The sequence below is a fragment of the Otolemur garnettii genome, unplaced genomic scaffold (genome assembly GCF_000181295.1).
Source record: "Otolemur garnettii isolate 467f Iridium unplaced genomic scaffold, OtoGar3 scaffold00078, whole genome shotgun sequence".
Lineage (NCBI taxonomy): Eukaryota > Metazoa > Chordata > Mammalia > Primates > Galagidae > Otolemur > Otolemur garnettii.
Window position 1 is genome coordinate 5,254,036 of NW_003852473.1, and position 23,669 is coordinate 5,277,704.

The 23,669-nt window shown below is 38.1% G+C and overlaps 1 protein-coding gene across 1 annotated transcript in view; it reads right to left on the bottom strand.

Moving 5' to 3' along the window:
• NAALADL2 (N-acetylated alpha-linked acidic dipeptidase like 2) overlaps positions 1-23,669 on the bottom strand; it is a 979,797-nt gene that overhangs the window by 340,878 nt on the left and 615,250 nt on the right. Inside the window, exon 6 of the mRNA XM_003794285.3 lies at positions 19,345-19,488. Coding sequence (XP_003794333.2) covers positions 19,345-19,488 — 144 coding nt within the window. The remainder of the gene's footprint in view (positions 1-19,344; positions 19,489-23,669) is intronic.

Below are 23,669 nucleotides of genomic sequence, written 5' to 3' on the forward strand. Positions count from 1 at the left end.
CACTCACCCACCCACCCACTCACTCACCCACTCACTCACTCACCCACCCATCATGTCCTGCTGTGTGGCCTGGTTTCTAAAGGGTCCTTGCCCTGGGGGGACCACAGCAAAAATTTTCACTGGATCTCTTTGATTCTTGGAAGCACCAGTGTAATAGTTTCTTTCATTTGTATTTATTGAATGAACCAGTTAGGGGGAAAATTACTCAAATTAATAATTATTGGATGATGATGACATAATAATATTTGTGTAACTGTTTAGGTAAAAAAATTACAAAACTTTAATAAAAGACAGAAAGGCACCTGCAATAAATCCAAATCAATCTTGCTCATGTGGTGTGGGAGGCTCAAAATAATTTCTTCAGATGGGTCAATTAATTTTATTCTATTTTAATGCAATTCTGAAATGGCCATTTTAATAAAAAGAATATTTATAATTAATTGTATTATGCATAAGGATACTATGCAATTTTATATCTTGATCTTATAGAAAATAAGCTTTCTTACTGGGTGTGGTAGTGCACACCCATAGTCACAGCTGCTCTGGAGGCTGATGCAGGAATATCTCTTGAGCCTGGAGATCAAGGCTGCAGTGATCTACGATGGTGCCACTGTACACCACCTTTGGACAATGAAGCCCTGTCTCTTAAAGAAAAAAAAAAAAATGATAAAAAGAGGGAGCCTTCTTTTTAATATCCTTTAGGCTCCAATCATTAATCCACAGAGTGTTTATTTTTGTTTGCTTCCATTTAGATAACCCCTAACCATCAAAGCATAGTTTGGCTTTAACATCTGTCTGGCTTTTGCGTCCTGCTCATTCCATCACTGTGTCTGCACTGCCAGGGTGTAACAGAGGCAATGACAGGAGTGTTTCTTGGTTTTTGTTCTTCATTCTGGACTTAAAAAAAAAAAAGTTTCTGGGCAGCACCTGTGGCTCTAAGGAGTAAGGCGCTGGCCCCATATGCTGGAGGTGGCGGGTTCAAACCCAGCCCAGGCTGAAAAACTGCAAAAAAATAAAAAGTTTCTGAGATTTTTATCATTTAAAAAGGATGTTTCTATAGGTTTCCGGGACATCCCCTTTATCAAATTAAGATTACTTTTATTCTTATTTTTCTAAAAGATTTTATTATAAACAGATGTTGAGTCATCTATTGAGATAATAGATGTTAGATAAGTAATGTTTCTTTACTTTGTAAACTTAAAAAAAAAGCATGTGTTTTTGTGATAAGCCAAACTTGGTCACAATATATTTTCTGTATTTGTTTACTTATATTTTAGGATATTATATAAGTGATTGGCTGATAATATTACTTCTCATTTGTTCTACTCTGGTTTTCATCCCTGGACTATTCAACTGCACAAATACCTGAAGGATCTTTGCTTCTTTTTGTAGAGTTTGTGTGGCATGGGGATGACTTGTTTTATTAACACAAATGAGTGATATAATACGATTATAAAACTATCTTGTCCAGTATTTAAGTGTGGAAGTAGAAAGAGAATCATTTTATTTCCTAAAACAAAGAAGTCCTTGTAGTGTTTATAAACTTCATTCAGATTGTTAATATAAGATTGTTATTTCTTCTAGATTCATTCACATTTAGTTCTTCTACTCTCAGTCAGTGCTGTATATCTGTAATTTTGTCCCTTTCCCACTTCTGTCATTAAGTTATGTATTTTTTCATCAGTTGCTAGAAATTGGCTAATTTATTAATATTCTCAAAGATCTACTTATGAAGTTTATAAATGCTCATCATTTTTATTTTCCACTTCAATATTATATTCAAATTTATTCTTTTCTGTCTTAAATTTTACTTTAATTTCCTTTGCTGTTCTCTACCTGACTTCTTTTACTGCCTTGCTTATTACATCTCAGTCTTTCTGTAGAAATGCATTGATTTTTGTTCTTCATTCTTGACTTAAAAAAAAGTCCCCAAGATCATGTTAGCTATAGTACATTAATTTTAATATGTGGTCTTATTATTTTAAATATTAGAAATTTTAAACATTTCTGTTATAATTACTTCTCTATTATATGTAAAGTATTTCAAATAACTTTTGTTACTTAATTATTTATGTATTTCTTTATTTATTATCAGTAGAGTACTGTGGTGTCATAACTCAAGGTAACCTCCAACTCCAGGGCTCAAGCAATCCGTTTGCCTCAGCCTCCCGAGTAGCTGGGACTACAAGCACCTGCCACTATGCTAGCTAGCTTTTCTTGCTCTTGATCAAGCTGGTCAAAGAATTTTTGAAATAGGCACACAGAATGTATGATTGCTGTTTTGATACTCATATCTAACTTAAATTATTTATACACAAAGAACAAATTCTTATGCAACCAATAATATTAAATGAGATTTATTTTTTGACCCTATAGACTGTTACATCTGATAAATAAAAAAAATTTTAAATAACCCTTCCATATAAAGATTGTGCATTTCCTAAGTGCTGAGTGCAACACTCTACACAACGTCCAGTAAACACGTGGCCATAACCTTGTTAATTATTCCTTTGTTCTCTATGTTAATTAGTAAAACTGGTTAAAGATTCTCACCATAATATTAAATTTATCAATTTATTATGGCAATACTGCAAAATTTTTCACTGTGTAATTTTAGTTTGTTAAGGGTGTTGGAAATTGCTGCATCTTTTTGACTAATTATTCCATATATCTTTTCTATCCCAATTTTATTTCCCTAAAGTCATCTTCCTCTCTTCCCCCACACACTTGATATCAACATAATTACTCTATCTTTCTTTTGGTCGCTATTTCTCTGATCTACATTTTCCCAGCATGGCTTTTACTGTTGCCAGGCTTCCCAGGGGCAATTCTGGCCTGGGGACAATTTTTATTTTAATTACTTGGCTTAGAGTTTCTGTAGTACAATGGCGATGAACACTTTAAGCCTGGGTTTTTTCTAAAGGCAGAATTTTTTATCATCCAAAGCTTAAGCAGAAGAAAGCTTTCCTCTCCCAGTGGGTGGGCTTCTTTCTCGTCTTCCCGCTTCCACCCAAGATCCTGGTTTTACACAGTCTAGTTCCCACTCCCTGCTGCCTCAGCACAGGACTGTATCTTCTGTACCCATGGTGAGTGCTCTAATTTACCAGGACCCATAACCTTTCAACATCACAGCACCACAGAGGCAAACCTTTTGCTTACTGCTCTGATTTTTAATTCTTTCTTCATTTCTTGTTATGGATATTTGGTTATTATATATGACTTTCTTTTTTGGATAGCTGCTTATTAAAACAATTTTTCCTTTATTTCTCTCAGCATTCCTAGACATTTACATGGAAGGAATTCAAATTATTTTATTCCTCCCTCTTTTACTTGCTGGAATCTAAGACTTTTATGTTTTTTAAAAGCACAGAGTTCTGATAAAATGACACAACCTTTTGCACTGGGAAGGATGATATATATATATACAGAGTCCTTCCAGCTGACAGACGGACTTCTGTATGTATCACAGGCAGAGACGATCTATATACTATGACGTATTAACATAGCAAAAAGTGGCTTTTCATCTACAAACATTCTCACACATGCATGGATCCTGATATACATATATAATTTTATATTATTCTATCTATATGTCTGACAACAAATATGTGTTTCTTCATTAGAATCAGCATCTGATCACATTTTATAATTTAATGATGAATATTATTTATGAATAATATTTACCTAAGTAAAATCTTGGATAAACTTGCTGTCAAAGACACATTACTCATGTGAATGACCCACTGGCAAGGCTGCGTTCCCTATCACAGCAAAGCAGCAGCCGTCCTGTGCTGTGGAAGTTACCCCAGAGGAGCAATCCAGCTCTCTGCAGTACACAGTATAATAGCCATTACAGAAAACAACATAAATATCCCGAACAGGGAAATGACTTAGAAAACTGTGACAAAGTGCATGGCTTTTAAAATGAGAAAAGGCCAGGTAGGAAGGTGGCCACGCTATATAACTGGAAAGTGTGGGATACAGAGGGGCATGTGAGTAAGAGTAGGTAAAGGTGTGTATGTTTATAAACACACTATGAAAAAGGAGAGATGAACAAATGGAACAGAATTCAGGCTGGGCCTGGATTCCTGCGCCTGCTGAATGAGGCCGGTGCCTAAAGAAGCTCGTCCAAAGCTGTGCTCTGTGGCTCGGGTACCTCCAATCCCCGGCCATGGTGGAATTAAAACTTAAGCAAATTGTCTCTCACCAGTGCCGTGCCTTGGAACACTGAATCCTTTATATTTATGGGAACTTTTGGAATTTTTACCTTTTTTTAATGCCTTTATTAGGTTATTAAGTATAAAATGTCTGATTTCCTTAAGTACTAAGGTTGACAGTTGGTATCTCTGACATTTTACTTTGACAGTTCTTGTTTTATTTTTGTTGTGAAGGTACATCTGCATTCTTTCAAATGTATGTTTCAACTTGTAATTATCTTTCATGTTGCTTTAAATAAATTTTTGTGAAATAATGGATAAATCAAATATGCATGTTACAATATTTTCAAATTTGAGTTCTGTTGCAGAACCAAGGCAGCAAAGACAACTCAAAACAGAAAAAAAATGTTTAGGAAGGACATGGCTAATGGACACACAGTATGTTGATGGTTTGAGGGGCTCCATCCTGGTGAATTTAATCTTGAAAGTGAGGCATGTGGGTGACCTGAGCCCAAGATGGATAAGGATGCGCTGAAAGCTGTAGTGGAGGGGAATCCACCTCCACCTACCCATGAATTAGTACCATTGACATTATTATTCCAACAACATTGGATTATGTGAAACAAATCAGTTAGGTAAAGAAGCTGTATAAGTGGGTTCCACAAGGAAGCTGTATAAGTGGGTTCCACAAGGAAGCTGTATAAGTGGGTTCCACAAGGAAGCTATATAGATGAGTTCCACCAGGAAGCCGGGTAGGTGGGTTCCACATAGAAGCCATGTAGGTGGGTTCCACAAGAAAGCTGTATAGATGGGTTCCACGAATGTGAACGAGTGAACGAGTGTCAGTGGAAGATCATCTCCATGCTTGCCCTTTGCTGTCATGAGATAAAGGTGAACAATTTCTGCACTGTATTATTAATGTGTGATGAAACGAAGTCTTTTTGACAATTGCAAGCATTTGCACAATGGCTGGATAAAGATGAAGTGCCAAAACACAGTCCAAAAGTGAACATTTATCAAGAAAAACTGATGGTGTCTGCTCAGTGGTCCACGGCCAGTATTACCCATTACAGCTTCATAAAACCCCATCAGTTGATTACCACTGCAACCCACTGGATGAAATGATAATGCTGAGATTAAGCAGCTCAAATCGTTCAGCAGAGACAGGCCCATCCTCTCACAAGACAACATCATCACACAAAACAACGCTGCTCTAAGTACAGAAGCTGGACTAGGAAACTGTGTCATCCACCCAATTTACCAGACATTGCACCAACTGACTACCACTTCTTCCAGGCTTGGGACCATTTCTTTCAAGGAAAATATTTAATTCTCATCAAGCTGTGGAAAATGTCTTTTGACATTCCACTGGCCCTCACTCTCCAGGCCTCTTCACTGCTTCCATAAACATGCTGCCGGTAAAATGGCAACACTATGTTGACAGCTGAGGTGCAGACTCTGACAAATTGTACTGCTTCTTGTTTGAGATATAATAAACTAAACTTCTGATTCTAAATCAGACATTTCATATTTAATGACCAATACATTTAACTATGAAATATAAAGGTGTGATTTTCCTTTTGTTCTCCTAATATTATTACTCTTTCAACTATTTTTTTTCTGTTCCATTTATTCTGATGTTCTTTCTAAAACTCTTATTTTTATCCACTACATCTTTTAGTTGTACTTCTAGATTTTCTCATCTTATCTTTTTCTGTGGTTTTCTGGAAAAAATTTTTATCTGACTTCTGGCTCTTGAATTAATTCTTCAGTTATGTCTTTCACTGTATCTATCTATCTATGCTATTTATTGGTATATTTCTTTCAATTATTCTACTTTATATGACCATTATTTCCTTTCTTTTTTAATGTTTCCTAGTTGTTTGTTTAATGTTCCTAATACAATATGTTCTGTTTTTGATTTTAATTATAATTCTTATTTTAAATTCATATACTACATATTCCAACACAATTACTTTGGGTGGTATATGCGTTCATGGTGTTAACTTTCTGTTATGGTGGAGATGGACCTCAGGATGTGGGTTCTTTGGTCTGGAAGTTTCTGTGGCCCAACAGGGGGTATCAGGGTCAAAGCACAGGGAGGACAGTCTACAAAGGTATACGTGTGTGTGTGAAAGGCTGAATTTGGAGAAGGAAGCAGTGCAATGAGGGCAGTCATTGTAGCAGAGCAAGAAGGGCACTTGCATTTGAGAACTGAACAGCAGGGCCAGATCCTGAGTCAGTGAGGAAACAAATACACTGGGGTAGGGGCAGGCAGAACCACTGAGGGCAAGTGAACAGCCCATACAAGGCAGATCCTGGCAGGGTGGTTGGAGCCATGTTGGAGTGAGAAGGGCATCCTCGTGGAGAAAGGAGTAATGACTTCAACTGATTGCACATGGGGGAGCTGATTATCTAAGTAATACATTCACCATAATAAGAAGGAGATTTCTGACTGTCAAGGAAGGAATTTACAAACATGTAAAGAAAAAAATAACTGGGAATTCATATGTTGTCATGGTTTTTGATATATACATACATAGACACAAAAGTAAATACTGGGGCAAATCTGTGTGTATACATAAAGGCATTTTTATATACTTAAGTAAAAATATAATGTTAAAATATAACTGTACTTTCGCAACTTTGTTCACCAAAGGCACTGACAGAAGCAATGATCTAACAGCATTAACATGTCTAGAATACAGATAGTGTTTTCTAGACACCATTCTTCACCCAGAGGAACTTGACTTTTTGGAAAAATAGTTGATAACAGATTACTTGGTACATCTTACAGTGCCCCAAAACTAAGGAAATACTCAAAGAATATGAAGATAAGCCAAAAGACACAAGTTCAAGTTGCTATTACTAAGATTTGACATTAGAATACAAAAAAATGGTACTAGTTTGTATCCCATAGAATCAATATGAACATAAACCCTAATTAAGAAATTAAGTAATGAGTCAATGCTGGTAAACAAAGTAAAGAAATATACAAAAAATGAATAGGAAAAAGAGAAGCCTCTTTTTACAGTAGAAGGCTAAAGAGGTTACCATTGGCATCATGGTAATGACGGCAAGAAACATGAAGAACACCGAAACCAGCGGGTAGAGGTAGCAGAATGTTTACATGATTTTAAATGCTTGTTGATTGTAAAAGAACATTGGAGAGTAACTCCAATGCAGATGCCTGGAAGACTCCAGCCTAAGTGGCGATCAAGTGATCAGGGTGGTTGCATCACCAGAGATGGGACCCAGTGACATCACGTAGCACCTGATAAAGACACCTTGGGAAAGCCATGGGCTACTTCCCCTCAGATAAGTGTGTGATATTTCAAAGATGCAGAGCCTGAACCCATTCATGAAAAAACATGAGATATATCCAGACTGATGTACATTCTTAAGATAACTGATATGTAGCCTGCAAAGGTATTAAGCAAAGGAAGTTAAGAAAAGATTGAAATTTGGCCAGATGCAGTAGCTCACGCCTGTAATCCCAGCACTCTTGGGAGGGTGAAGCCTGGAGATTGCCTGAGCTCAGGAGTTCCAGGCCAATCTGAGCAAGAGAGAGACCCCTTCTCTACTAAAACAGAAAAACTAGCCAGGTGTTACGGCGAATGCTTTTAGTCCCAGTTACTTAGGAAGCTGAGGCATGAAGATGGCTTGTGCCCAAGAATTTGAGGTTGCTGTGAGCTAAGACACCATGGCACTCTACCCAGAGCACAGAGTTAGACTCTGTTACAAAAAAAAAAAGTAGAAGAAAAAAGAAGAGATTGAAACGATTCCAGGTGAAGGAAATGGGAGACTTGTGGGAGACTTGACAACCTGGGGCTGCATGTGATGCTAGTTTGGATCCTGAGCAGTTTAGAACATTATGGAGACAGTTGGCAGCAGCTATCTTTGGGGCCTTAGGAGTTCCTGGCCATAATGTAGCATGGTTAATTCCTGGGCACATCCTCTGAGTTAGGAAAATGTCATCGTGGGGGAATTTAGATATTATTGTGTTATTGTGTCTTTAATTTGGTCTTGAGCACTTGAGGAAGATATTATTTGATTATTTTCACAGTTTTTCTGTATATTTGGATTTATTTCAAGTAAAAAAAAATTCACTGTTGAAATTTGAAATTAGATAATCCTGGAGAACAGTTAGGGGCAATTTATTATTTTAAAAATCCGCAATTGTGTGTAGATGCATTGCTACTTAAAAATTACATTTGCAATTCACATTTACCAAACGAGTCTGTCTTTCATGTTGCAAATTTGATGACAGCTTTAAATATGACACGTGAACTTCAAAAGATTTCAAGATGACAAAATGTGTTTCACTCAGAGAACATTTGTATTCAGATAGGGTGCGGGATGTCAGAGTTAGGAGACATGAAAGAGCTGCCTCTCTCTGTTCCTTAATTTCATCATGTGTGGAGAAAAATATATGCTACCAAGATTATGTTCTAGAGACAACCACTTTGCATTTTTCTTGCAATTATTGAGGCTTGGCTGGTTCTTTGGCTTTTTCTTTCCTGATAACTAACACAGCTTTAACTCTACCTGAATTGTGAATAAGTATATTCAGTATCTAGGAAAAATAGCAATCTTAATCAAGGAGAGAGGAATAACCCTTGCTATTAATTGAGTCCCAATTCCAATAATTAAGCTTTTGTTGGTTTTCTACATGTAGTTCTTCCTACAGTCCCTAATTTTAATTAAACAATTGTCTTATTCTGTGTATTTGAATCTCTTTCTTGCCTACCTGACTCTAGAACAGTGGTTCTCAACCTTCCTCATGCTGTGACGCCTTTAATACAGTTCCTGTGGGTCACGACCCATAGGTTGAGAACTGCTGCTCTAGAAGAAATTATTCTAGTGTTGATCTGCTTTAGAATCATAGCTTAATGATTGGGACTCAGGGTTCTGCTAATGGCAGGAACTTTGAGTGTAAACTGCTTCTGGATTCTGTGCCATCATAAATTACATAGTTTTAAGGCAATAGTAGGACTCCTGAGTCTCAAATATAAACATATACAAATTCATATCTCATGCAGACTTGCATTCATTTGGAAAAACAAAGATTAATTAAATTTTATTCTTTGTAATTTATGAAATTATCTAAATAGGAAGATATTTTGATGAATATGAATCTCAGAAAAAATATATTTTACCCTTTGTATCACTTATAAGGGTGAAAATTGACAACGGATTTCCCTATCTGTTTACCAAGCCCTTCACAAATCACAAATCATAAAGTTAGTCAGCAGACTAAGCCTCTGCAACAGTATCTATACAGCATATTTTTGGTTTGTCCATCCAGATCTATTGTCAACCCTTTACCCATCTCTGCCCCAGCAGGAGGACCTATATGGTCTGCATCTACCTGGGTTTTTGACACATTGGCCTCAGGTGAGTTTAGACAACAGGCAGTATCAACAAGTGACTGGCAGCTCCAGGAAGTGAAGGACCAGAGCACTTATTCCCCAGCACTCTCCCTGGCTGTTTATTTGCTGACAGTAACTATACAACTTGGCTGAAAGCCACAGCTTCTGTCTCATAGCTAAAATACTTGGCAGATCAGGAGGTAGAAACAAATCTTGTGAACAGCATTTAAAAATTGGCCACAAATTAAAAATTTACCAGGTCAAATTTAAGTTGTGTTGGGAATCCAGATAAGCAAAACACTGAGGCTGTTTTCAAACTGAGGGAACTTGCTGAACATGATAATCCTTTAATCTTTATGGCCTTATGCAATTCAAAGGTCAGAAGACAAAGTTCTGGGTCTGCCGAACTTGGAAAGAAGAGTGTGATTCTAAAAAAGTGGACTGGGTGGCGCCTGTGGTGAAAAGGAGTAGGTCACAGTCCCCATATGCCGGATGTGGCCAGTTCAAACCCAGCCCCAGCCAAAAACTGCAAAACAAAAAAATGGACTCTTCCTTTGTAAAGTAGGAAACTTAAGGGACTGTGCTCCCCCATTCCCTTGTCAAGAGAATGCAAAGATGGAGGGAGGGTGATTGGAGGGATCACTTCTATGGTTTATCTTACAAGGGTACAAGTGACTCTTTCTAAGAGTAGAATATAATCATCTTAACATAATAACTAAGAAAATGACATAAAGGCTATGTTAACCAGTTTGATGAAAACATATCAAATTTTATATGAAAATACCATACTGTACCCCATGATTGCATTAATGTACACAGCTATCATTTAATAAAAAAAAACAAAAATTCTAAAATAAAAAAAAGAGAGAGAGAGAGAGAGAATGCAAAGAAAGACTCCTGGCATTGAGCAGAGCAGGAATAAGGAATCCCTAGAAACTCAAGAGGTCTAGAATAACTCTAAATGGACACAAAAATATTTATAACTTCTAAAGAGTAGAGGGGAAAATATATGACAAAATATCTAAATCTAACAACTAAAATTTTAAAAAGGAAAATATAATATATATTAAGCATAATAAAGACTACATTGAGATAAAAAATGTAAGCTAAAAGTACAGAATAATCACATTAAGCGTAATGGACCAAATGTTCCAGTTAAAAGATGATCAGATTGTAATTAAAATGCAAATTATTTTGTATCTATGAAACATATATAAAAGAGAATAATACAGGAAAGTTGAAAGCAAAGAAGATACAGTATAAAGATACTAATTTCAAAAAAACCTACCATAGCTAAATTAATACAAAGCCAAATAAAACTTCAGGAAAGCATTTACAGACATAAAGAATATCATTCATCTGATAAGTGGCTCAGCTAACCAGGATAAGATATCTGAATTCATAAACACATGAGCAATATTCCTAAAATATATAAAGCAAAAGTTGAGAGGTGGGGGCTGAGAAACACCCTGCTTATAGTCTGCTGGTGGGGCTATAAGTTAGTGTAGCCCTTGTGGAAAACAGTATGGAGATTCTTCAAAGAAATAAATGTAGACCTACCATGCAATCCAGCCATCCCACTGCTGGGTATCTACCCACATGAAAACAAGTCATTTTACAAAAATACACAGGCACTTGAAAGTCAGTCTCAGCACAATCCACAGTCTAATAAGGCAGAATCGACCTAAGTGCCCATCAATTCACCAATGGATAAAAAAATGTGCCATGGACTGCTATTCAGCCATGAAGAGGAAGGAAATAACATTTGTGGCAACTCAGGCAGAGACCATTATCCTAAATGAGGTATATCAGGAATGGAAAATTAATAAGCGGGAGCTGCATGATGGGTGCACATGGGTACACAGAGATATGAAGGGTGCTGGAAACCAAGAAACGGACGGATGTGCTGGTGACTGGCACATCAAAATCCTGCCTGCAGCAACTGACAAATTGTGTCCATGTTACAAAAACATTTGTACCCTCTTAATATATTGAAATAAAAAAACAATTGAACAGAATTGAAGGTAAAATGGGCAAATCTATACTCACATTGGGAAATTTTAACCCTAATAAGATAAAGAATATTTGAACAATATGAGTTTTAAAAACTTAGTCTAAATGAATACCTATAGTACCATGGAAAACTATATAGCACCCATTGGTTTTGAATGCTCATGGAACACAGATCATGCCCGGTACCATAAGGGAGTCCTCCAAGAATTGAAATCACACAGAAACATAGAGGAAACCACATACATGTATTCTAAAGAAAAGCCAAGTTGTTCTACTTTAGAAGAATATTCTTCTTAGCAAAGTATATCAAGAATGGAAGAAAAAGTATCCAATGTACTCAGTCCTACTATGAAATTAATTTATAGCTTTCATATGAAAGCTATAACCCAATTATAGCCCAAGAATATGGGGAAAGGGGAAAGGGAGGAGGGAGAGGATGGGTGTAGGGAGGGTAATTGGTGGGACCACACCCTGCATTATAGGTGAAAGGCCTATATACTTTAGGCCTTTGGCCAAAAAAGCTGTTTGAGAGAGAGCAGTAAAAAGACTTTGTGCAGGCATATTTGTGAAAAACTGAGGCAGAATCTTATATGGCTGGGTTGGTTGTGGGCATAAAACTCCCCAGACCTAAGGTCGGCCTGGTCGGTCCCACTGACTTAGGGCCCACATGGGAGTGGAAGCTTGCAAACAAGTGGTCTGTATGTCTTAGAAATGTCTTAATTATGCCTTGCTTAAAATTGAAGTAACTGCCTCCAAATGGTGAGGCCAGCAGGGCGGGTATTCGATCCACCTTCCTCCTCCAAGCCTCAGACTTCATCAGATAAGAATAAAGAAATAATGGCTGACAACATGTTCTCCATTAAGTTATATTAAAATGATTATGTTCAAAAGGACTATGTTAGATGAAGTGATATCAGTTAAACTGTGGATTACTAGGGAGGAGCTGCTCACAAGATACTCATAAGATGTTTACTCCTGAGATGGATTATAGATTGTAATGAATATTAATGAAGTCATTGGTGTACAGTGCGTATGTGCAGAGGGATTGTAATTAATATTAATGAGGTACAGTGCACATGTACACAATGGACTATATAAGCCAAGAGTACATAGTACACAATGGACTATATAAGGCCAAATCAACTTGCCTCTCACCATGAGCCAGTAATGGTCCCTGGCTGTTTAAGCCAGGAGATAAATAAAGAAGTTGTCACATGCCTGAGAGAGCTGTGAACCCCTTTATTTAAATACATTTTCAATATTCGCGTTTATTCTCTGTGACATCGCTTCTCCGTGAGACCCTAACAGCAACAGTGCATCTTACAAGGGTACATGTGAAATTTACTAATTGTAGAATGTAAACGTCTGAACACAATAACTAAAAAAATGCCATGAAGGCTATGTTAGCCAGTTTGATGAAAACATTTCAAATTGTATAGAAACCCAGCACATTGTACCCCATGATTGCATTAATGTACACAGCTATGATTTAAAAAAAAAAAAAAAGTAGCATGGCAGACAGAGTCGGAGAGGGATGGCAGTCCACCTTGATGGAACTCTGAATGCACTTTCATGGAGGGGAAGGAATTTACACCAAGCTTAAAGAATTTAGAGGATACTGGGCCTTGACCACTCAAAGACAAAGATAGGCAAGATATATTTGGATGATACTGAATAGAATAGAGAAAAATATTGAATACATGGAATATATAGAACCAGAAAGGCAATGAGGGATCTCTGGAAGTTTACTGGTTAGTAAATGACGAAGTTGGCCCATTGTGAAAAATAGATCATAAAAATATAAAGATTGGGTATGCGTTAATGGATGTGTCACATATAAACTCCAAAGTTTAGGTGGAATTTCTGTCATTTATGAGGAATGACAGGTACTTGAGAGACAATATAAGAACATAAGTAGCTATAAAAATTGATGAGAAACATTTAAAAATAAGAAAAAGACTTGTTAAAATAATTTTGCTTAGAAGTATGCAACTAAGGTTGCCTTTAGGTCTTTTAGCAAACAAAGATTCTGGGGTGAATCTTAGCTGAGTCTTTTCTAGAACCGAACTGAAAGCTTGGAAGTTCTGGGTGAGTGACAGATGGCGTCACCCTCAGTAAGCCCAATCTGCACTCCCGAGGAAGCAGAGAATTGACTCTACTTTCGGTGGACTTTGGACAATAGGTTTCCCACCTATGCTCACTCTGTTTAAAATCCTTGATGAACAGTCCTTCAAAGAGAATTCTGAAGCTCTTTTCCCTTTTGTCCAAGGACTTCAGACTGGCAGCTCACGAATGCTGATCTTTAGTTCCACAGATTACTCTGTTATCAGCTTCCAGCTCAGACTCCGAGGTTCACTGTGTAACTAACTGGCTTCTGGAAGAGCCATGACATTGAGGTGTCATCACTGCAGCTCCTAACTTCCAGCATTTGATACCACACATATTAGTCCTTCCTAAAGTGTCCTAGCTCACTGGATTCTTTGCAGATAAAGTGTAATCACCAAATCTATAAGCATGTCTTAATATAAGTTGTCTGAACAAACTTAAAATGTCCCCAATTTTTATTCTGGACATTTTCCCCTGTGTTAGTGGCTGAAAGTTATTAAAACCCACCCTACTCTAAAATAAGTCTGTAGTTTTTCAGTATTTTTTTCAGGCCTACTAAAAATTCTTTTGTTTGCTATGGCCCCAAAGGCTTACTGGTTACTACATTGGGACTTAAACGAGGACACATCATGTCAGATCCACACCACTACATTGTCTACTGAGACAGAAAGGTAGGTAGAGAGATGTACAGACAGACAGACAGGCATGCGGACAGAGATAAACTCAAGATTCTCTTGACCCAATAGCCTAACGCGCTCCTGCATCTGCTCACATGGGACAACCTGTGCCTCCTCTGAGCAGATTAATGAAATTCGTCAGTAACAGAGAGTAATGGTGAACTCAACTGCACTAACATTTCTTATTAGAGCATATTTAAATTTCTTCAAAAGCTGTAATGAACTATTTGTCAATAAATTTTTGTATGACCACACTTTGTGAATAATATGTTCAGTATGTATTTTTTAATTTCTATTCAAGAAATGCTATTATAATAATGAATTGTTTCAAGCGGCTACTAAAAATAAGAAAGGTGAGTCTTCAAAATACAGTTGAAAAATGTAAAAATTTCAAATAATGTTATCAGTTAGAAATTAATCATTCTAACAAGTCAAATTTCTTCAGAGAATATATACAATTTTCAATAAGGAAATAAACAACATGTAGTACATCCTTTTGAAGAGACATATTCCAAGTTTACTTAAATAAAAACTTGTCATTTTTATAATAAATTTTGTGAAACATAGAAATATCCATTTTCCCCAAATAACTAATTCACCAAACATATTAAAATGTTTCTTTTTAACTTGATTCATTTATATGTTTTACTGTAAAATATATAAATTATATTAATTATTTAATTAACAAATTATAAATAATGACTTATATAAATTAAATATAAATTATATTAATGACTTTTACAGTTTCTCCTCTCCTTTTTCCATTATATTTATGAATTTTAACCATAAATTCAGATTGAAATTTGAAAATGCAGATTTCTATGTTCAATTGAACCTCAAGGACCAAGATTGACATTAAATTCAATCAATGGTTAAGACCTAAAAAGAGGAAGACCATTGAAAAATAAAATGGATTTAGTTATCAAGTAAGCTAAGCAGGCAAGCAATCTACCGTGGAGGTCACCCTCTTTGCCTGGGCCTTTCCCCGCAGTCTATCAGCGGAGGCCGCCCTCTTTGCCTGGGCCTTTCCCCGCAGTCTATCAGCGGAGGCCGCCCTCTTTGCCTGGGCCTTTTCCCATCCTCACACAATTTTTAGTTCTCTCAGGGCTCTCCTTAGAATGTTCTGCTCATCAATTCACTTTACTGAGCTTGTTTCATGAATGCAGATATTTAATTCCTTTGTTTAGTTTATAAATTTACAAGTTAGATAGTTTTTGATTACGAATAACTGAAAGCTAAACACAAAGTTGGCTGAAAGAAAAGCAGCAATATATTGGCTCATATACAGACAGTTCATTCCATTTGGCTTCAGATAAGGCATTGTGCAGGGCTCAAACGATGTGGACAAGGGTCTCTCTCTCTCTTCTTCTATCTCTATCTTATCCCTTTACTTGCCCAACCCTTCCTCCACTGGCTTCATCATCAGGTACAGATGCAAGACCCACATGCTTTTCTGTTCATCTCTAGAGTGAAAGACAGTCATTGCTCAGAATTTAAAACTTGAGTCTTTTTCCTGTTTGGCCAGACTTGTATCATCTTTGAAACACACTTGCTTTTATAGAATTCATGTTGACCCTTCCCCTTTTTGAACTGTTGCTAATATTTCTCAGCAATATTTATAAGTAGGTTTGACCACATCCCAAGCCCTACAAATAGATTGTGTTTGACTCAAACCTATTGACGTATTACATCAACCACATTGTGAGACTGGTTCAAGGATGATTCAGGTCTGACCAAAGAGGACCAAGACTCAATTTCTGTACTTTGACTAACTTTAGAACTACAGGCATAAAATGTACTCTCTAAATTTTTAGTAGCCACAGATTTTTACATTCTTGTCTGGTTTTTAGAGAATTCTAATTCCCAGAATTCACAGGGTCAAATGAGTAAGATAAACAATTAGTTTATTTGCACACATATTCTTAATGAACTCTTGTCTGGACTTGTTTGATAAAAATTTTCCTATACTAAAGTTAAAGACTAGGAAAATTCTACAGTAAGATACCATTTAATATGCCTAAAATTTTTTTTTATTCATGTATTATCAGCACTACTTTTATTGACTGAAGTATGGGATCTCATTCTGTATGCTTTTTACTTTCTGCCCTGATATACGTGCAACTAATGCATTTTTAAGTGTTTATAAGAAAGCCTAAAAGTTAATTATCATAAGTGAATTATAAGTATTATTGTTCAAAACATTAGGGGAAAGGGTCATTACCATACATGTAAGAGTTGCTTGACTACTCACTGAGACTCTCAATTGATCACTGGGAAACCTAAATGTAATAGTCTTTATTTTTTTAAGTAAAGAATTTACTATAACATAACATGTCTTCTTAGTAATTTCAATACATCTGTCTGGATTTTTCAACATAATAATTACTATATTCATGAAAAAACTTGCTATGACATAATTCCTTACAAACAAGCCTATTTCTTTGCTTCTTAAACACTGTAGCTGCAAACAGGTTTCATCTAGGTTTTATAACATCTTAATTTTTCTTTACTTATTTTGGGGGATTCATTAAGGGTACAAAGGACCAGGTTACACTGATTGTATTTGTTAGGTAAAGTTTCTCTTATAATTGTGTCCTGTCTCCAAGAAGCATGTGACACCCCATGAGCCCCCACCTCCTTCCCTCTCCCTGTACCCTTTTTCCTTCTTCCCACCATGTATTAGGTCATCAATTATCCTCATATCATAATTGAGTACATAGGATTCTTGCTTCTCTATTCTTGTAAGGCTTTACTAAGAATAATGTGTTCCACCTCCATCCAGTTTAATACAAAAGATATAGTCTCCATCTCTTTTAATGGCTGAAGAGTATTCCATGGTATGCATATACCACAGCTTGTTAATCCATTCCTGGGTTGGTGAGCATTTAGGCTGTTTCCACATTTTGGCAATTGTAAATTGAACTGTGATAAATAGTCTAGTGCAAATGTCCTTATGATAAAATGATTTTTTTCTTCTGGGTAGATGCCCAGTAATGGGATTACAGGATCAAATGGGAGGTCTAGTTTGAGTTCTTTGAGGATTCTCCATACTTCCCTCCAAAAAGTTGTATTAGTTTGCAGTCCCACCAGCAGTGTAAAACTGTTCCAGTCTCACCACATTCACCATCCACACCAGCATCTGCAGCTTTGAGATTTTGTGATGTGGAATGTTCTCACTTGGGTTAGGTGATATCTCAGGGTGGTTTTGATTTGCACTTCTCTGGTGACTCGGGATGATAAGCACTTTTTCATATGCTTGTTAGACATTTACCTGTCTTCTTTAGAGAAGGTTCTATTATTCCTCTTGCCCAGTGACAATTGTTGGCTCTTTTATGTTGATTAATTTTAGTTCTCTGTAGATCCTAGTTATCAAGCTTTTGACTGATTCATAATATGAAAATATCCTTTCCCATTGTGTAGGTTGTCCATTTGCTTTGGTGTTGTCTCCTTAGCTGTACAGAAGCTTTTCAATTTAATTAAGTCCCATTGTTTATTTTTGTTGTTGTTGCAATTGCCATGAAAGTCTTCTTTCTAAAATCTTTCCCCAGGCAGATATCATCAAGTGTTTTCCCCACACTGTCTTTGAGGATTTTTATTGTTTCATGCTTTAGATTTAGATCTTTTATCCACTTGAATCAATTTTTGTCAGTGGAGAAAGGTGTGGGTCCAGTTTCAGTCTTTTACACGTGGATATCCGTTCTCCCTATGTGATAATTTTTTTATGGAGGTATATAGCTGGAGAGTTTCCTTTTGCTAAGTTTTGTTTTGCTAAGACATTATTCTGCATATAGGGAGGGAAATTGATGCAGCTATTTGACAAAGAAGATACTCAGGAATATTCATGTTAACATTTTACAGTATATAAAAGTACTGATATAAATCCTTGAGATGACAAAGGGACAGTTATCTTTTGTAGATGCAGGAAAAAGAGGCTTCCCATGGGTAGGAAGTATCCGAGGGGTTCTGGAGCCACAGGGAGACCACTGACTTGCTGCAAGCTGGATGGTTGTTGGACTGCATTAGGAACTCAAAATATTTATCCAGCAAGTTAACTGATCAAATTTGGGCTTAAATATGGTCTATTACAAGTCCAATGCTTTCTTACAACTAAAGTAATCCTGGGATGCTGTGTATGTATTTTAACATGCAGAGCCCACTATTACTTTGCAGGGCTCTGAATAAATGACAGAAAAAGCAAAGCAAAAGGCTGCTCATGGCTCCTCCTTCCCACTTTGAGGACACTGGCTTGTCTTGGTTAAGCAGTTCAGGGGACTCCCAATCTGTAGAATTTTGAAAAGCAGATGTGTCTTAACAGAGCACTCCTGAGTGTAGTCAGAAATTTTTTAAGACTTCTTCAAAATATATTTTTAGTCTGCTTTGTTGTCAAGAGAAATACAGATGCAATAAAACATGGCTAGTTGAGCCCTCCAGTAGTAGTTCCCATGACTAGACGTACATTTAACACAAGGCAGGTCTCTTCTGTAGAACCCAGGGCTGAGTCTGGGAGTCTGGAGGTGGGAGGGAAGCGCCCACCTTTCATCCCCGCAGGCAGCACACTGCTGCAGCCCAGAAGCTTAGTATAGACAAAGGGATGTTTTTAGTCAGCTGAGGAACCAGGTGTCAATGCTTTCCGCTAAAGGACTTCTCACCACGGATAGCTTGGCAGGCAACGCCATTCCTGAAGCTGAAACCAGGAGGCTGGTTAGCAGGTTGTCCTGAATGTACAAAATGCTTTATTCCTCAAGCCACTTTTCTTCGTAGCAGTTCATACTGCTTTTCTTTTCTTTCATTCACTTTTTTTCTTTCTTTTTTTAAATGTCTCATTTGGTCAACTCTCAGTCTTTAAGATTTCCTTCCAAAGATATCACTACGGAGCTGCAGAAGAGAATAAATTGTGGCCTCTTTGAAAGTCAATGGTTTTGAAAAGAAAAATTTTAAACATGTGGTATTGAAAGATTAAAAATGATCATGGTCTTGTCAAACACCATAAGACTCACAGAAAGACATTAAATACTTTACCATTGTTTGGGAGCTCTAGAGGGCTGCAGACATCATTTTGGGTTCTGGCTTTCCCTGAAGAGATGAGCTTTGCAACAAGGGATGCAGAGACTGGCTGCACCAACAGAGGGGTGAGGTTCCAGCGGCTTTGTCTGAAGCTTCCATCTGTGTTTGGAAGTGAGAGGAACAGAATCCTTAGTAAATAGACATTTCAAACACTCAAAGAGAAGCTCCCTGTAATAAGTATTTGAGCAGCAGGTTATACTCATTCGCTTGTTTATTTGTTCCTCAGTTGTACACTGTTTAATAAAAATGATTTGATGTGCTTCGTAAGAATTTAGTCCCAATACAGTTACATCCCCAGCTAAAGATGGCAGACTGTGCACACGCAGTACCTTCACTGCCCCCCAAACTCCACTAAAACGGCAACAAAGGAATTGAAAAGCATATATGCACAAGAGCCAAGAGATAGATAAAAAATAAGGATTCTAGAGATTCAAAGCAGAGAAGTAAATTTCAGCGGAGAAGCAGGCCCCGAGGAAAGTGAAACCTAAGACCACAGCAAGGAAACTGGAAGGAAGGCAGCGCGGTTTGTGCCCCAGAACCTAGACAGGCCCAGACAGCCCAGGACCAGCTGTTAGGTCAGGAGCTAGTCAGACGGAGTGTGGTGGGCAGTGGGTGCTGTTTTGGACTGGATGGGGTCAGGCTGGCCTGCGTAGTTATGGCATAGGGTGGATAGGGACCTGGCAGGTGGTTTGGGGAGGGGGGGGCGCTTGTCAATGTCCCAGGAACTTTCTGGCGTGGACAGACAGATGTGGTCAAACTGACTTGTGCTATTTAGAGAACAGCCTGATTAGGACCTTAGGGGGGGCTCCCAAGAAAGAATAGATGACTTGTCAAAGGGGTCTCCAAGAACTGACCAATCAGAAAGAGGCAGAGAAACCACAAGTGGAAATATTGTCAGGGCTTCAACAGAGGGTGGCTGGAGCATGTGCACAGGTGAGGTAACAGTGTCCCTAAGGAACTATCCTCATTAACATACTAAAAATCACACCCACCAGTGCCACGGTCGTTTACAAACACATGACAACCTTGGGGATTGCCTTATAATGGAAAAAAAGGGGAGGGTTCCCTTTCCAAGAAAAACCATAAATATTCCACTCCCCACTTAACATAAAATTAGGGAGTCAGCAGTAAAGGAGTCATCTTGTTAAACTCGGTGTCTCCCCCATTCCCAGGGCTGACCCATTCCTTCCATGGAATGTTCTACTCTCTAATCTTTAATGAAACTTTGGCACTCTGCCCACTTGCACCAGCCTGCTCTGCTCATTGGTCCCGGTGACTCCGTACCAGTAACTGTTCTTGGGTACTGGGAACCAAGAACCTGCGGACAAGGGGACCTGACACCTGGTCCCTCCACTCCTAACTCAGCTAGCTATCGAGGTAGGGCTGAATATGAAGCTGGAAATAGGAGGATTTGATGAAATTCTCATTGTGAAGGGGTCTTTTCCCCTGAGAACTCACATACCCAGACAATACGGGTACCTGTTCCTGCCTCATTCCAGCAGGAAACTTAAAGCAAGGCCCTGGAAAGGGAGGCGTCAGATACTCAGAAGCACAGCTACTTAACACAAGATGGTGTGTGACTGTGGACACTCTTCAGAGGTTTCACTTTCATGCTGCCCAGAACCCTCCCTTCTAGGTAGGGCAATAGAAGATTCACTTGTAAAAGACATGATAAGATCCATAGAAAATATCTGAAAATACTTAAAATCAGGTCTATCAGTAAAACAACTCACCCAAGACATCCTGCATTGAAATCCATCAGTCAATAAATCCCACCCATGTACTGAACGTCGACTCAATTTTGCCATTTTAAACAGCCCATTTCAGCCCAGGGCAGTTCTCAGATGGCCCCTGTGCCTCAGACTAGAGCAGATGAAAGGAGAGCGGGCTCAGGAGAGTGGTCCAGGAAGACACAATCACCGGGAGTCTCAGATGAACGCTAGCACAGTGAGAGAACGCTGATGGTAAGAGGACCTGAGGAGTTTCTAGACAGACAGACAGAAAGATGAGAAATGTCTTAAGTGAGACAATTAAGATCTTAAAGGGACCAAAATTATTCAAGAAAGAAATGTAATCACCAATGTAACTATTTACATAATCATAAGAATATAACTGCTGATTAACAAAAATAAAGTTTTTGGTTTTGTTTTTGTTTTCTTTTGGAAAAAAAAAGAAAAGGGGCATAGATCAGGCCATGGTCCACATAGAGACGTATGAAAGTCACATCTTTCTCTTTCAGAGTGGTCAGTCAATATAATGGAGGCTGAAACTGAAGGAAGGTGAAATAAACTCAAGGAGGTAAATGTAAAAAGTAGGTTAACAGCTACAGATATTAATGACGTGTTTGCCCTGAGGAGATAGAGAGGGAAGTGGAGATACAGAGAGAGTGCAGTCTCGAGAAGGGGGGAGTTTTACAAATTAGGCCTCCTTGAGATATTCAACTATTCAAATGAACTACATTCATCTATAACATTGAAAAATGAAAATTAAATAAGAATAAGGAGAGAAAGCAATTATGATAATGTAAGTAAAAGAGAAACACACAAATGTTCACCAAGTAAAGAGGAGACCATATACTGTGTTTAGGAAAATCACTTTAAAAAACTTACTCAGTTTATCTATCTTCACTGACCGGGCACAGGAAATACACAGGGGAATGATTCTATCGGGCAGACAATAACAGCTGGCAATGTTTCTAACGCAGTGCTATATTTTTCAGAACTTTTATTAGGGAAAATAATGGCAAATGGTTTTCTCAGAATTTAATTTGATAGGACTTCAGGGGTGCAGAGCGCAATGATACTGGTATCCAGGCTACAGGAGGCTGAGATTATAATGAGAAAATATGTTACAGAAGTGTTTCCTTAATTTATCATCTAGAAAACCATGAGGCTATAAAATTAAATTTATCTTAGGCCTGCGGCAGCCATGGAAGTCATGGCTTTGAAGAAGAAACACTAAAGATTTAAGCTCAGAATCTGTTCTGTTACATAAGCACAGTGTTGGTCTCCCAACTTCACAATGCATTGTGGGAGACAATTTTGTATGTTTACGTAGACACATATGACAATGCATTCTGCCCACAGTGTAATCGTTGTTTCCCAACCAGTTTCATGTCATTTTCATTTTCAGGGCTGGCTGTATGATTGGCAGAGCCCAGAACAAGATGTCAACCTGGGTGCTCTTGTTCAAAAAGTACGAAGAATTCAGTGTAGCAGTAACACAACATTGAGTCCAGCTGGGGTCCTCCTGGTAACAGCTCCATGAGATAGCACAGGTGACAGGCCCAGGAACAAGGCTCCCTATGGTTCAAATAGCAGCTGCTGGTGGTCTGCCTGCTAGTGTAAATTGAAAAAAAAATTGCAGGAGACCACAAAGAGGGTGCTCCTAGCAAAAGTGACCAGTGCCATCTCCCACTGCTCCAGGCTGCACCTGAGACCAGTGATCCAATCTCAGAGCACAGAAAATATCGGGGCACACTGGCTGGGGAGCCCTGGGACAGCCATCTGCTCTTCCCAGCATGCATTTTCTCCCTGAGCCATTACATTTGCAGACGTCAGTGTGTGTGGTACAAGGAGACGCTAGTGGTGTGCAGTGTGCAATCTATTACTCTGAAGTTTTCATGAACGTTGGAGACTGACACGTTTCCAATATAAAGTGAAACTTCTGACGAAGCTGTATGATTTCACCACTCCCAGTTTAAGTCCTTACCTCTTTAGCTTGTTGTTGGAGCCCCTTCCCATGCTCAAACATTGGATTTCCAACATCATTTCCTATCAATCATCTTTGCATATTGCATGCCAAAATTTAAGCTGTCCGCTTCCTTACTCTGATTTACATACTCTGCCTTTTGGCTTTGCTTTCCTTGTTCTTCTCGTGCCTCACACACATCTGAAATTGCTCCTTCCAGGCCCTGACCACAAGCTGCCCCGCCCACTGTCAGGGAAGCTTCTGGATGCCTCTCCTCTACCTGCTCCTTTCGCTTTGATCGTCAAGCTCAGAGCGCCTTCTCAGTGCGTAAAGGTGTGTTGTTTTCCCCTCTAAACCTTAAATTCTTCAAAGACTGGGACCAAGTCACCTACATCACCGAACCTGGCACAGTGCCCAGCATGGTGTCAGAAACATACAGGAGCCCAATAACTAAGGGAAAAACAGAATGAATCCACAATTGCTTGAGAAAGAATCCCAATGCTTCTGGTCCTGTCTTCCTGGTTTTCTTTTTACATTTTTTCTTTTCTTTTCCTTTTCTTTCTTTCTTTTTTTTTTTTTTTTTGGTAAGG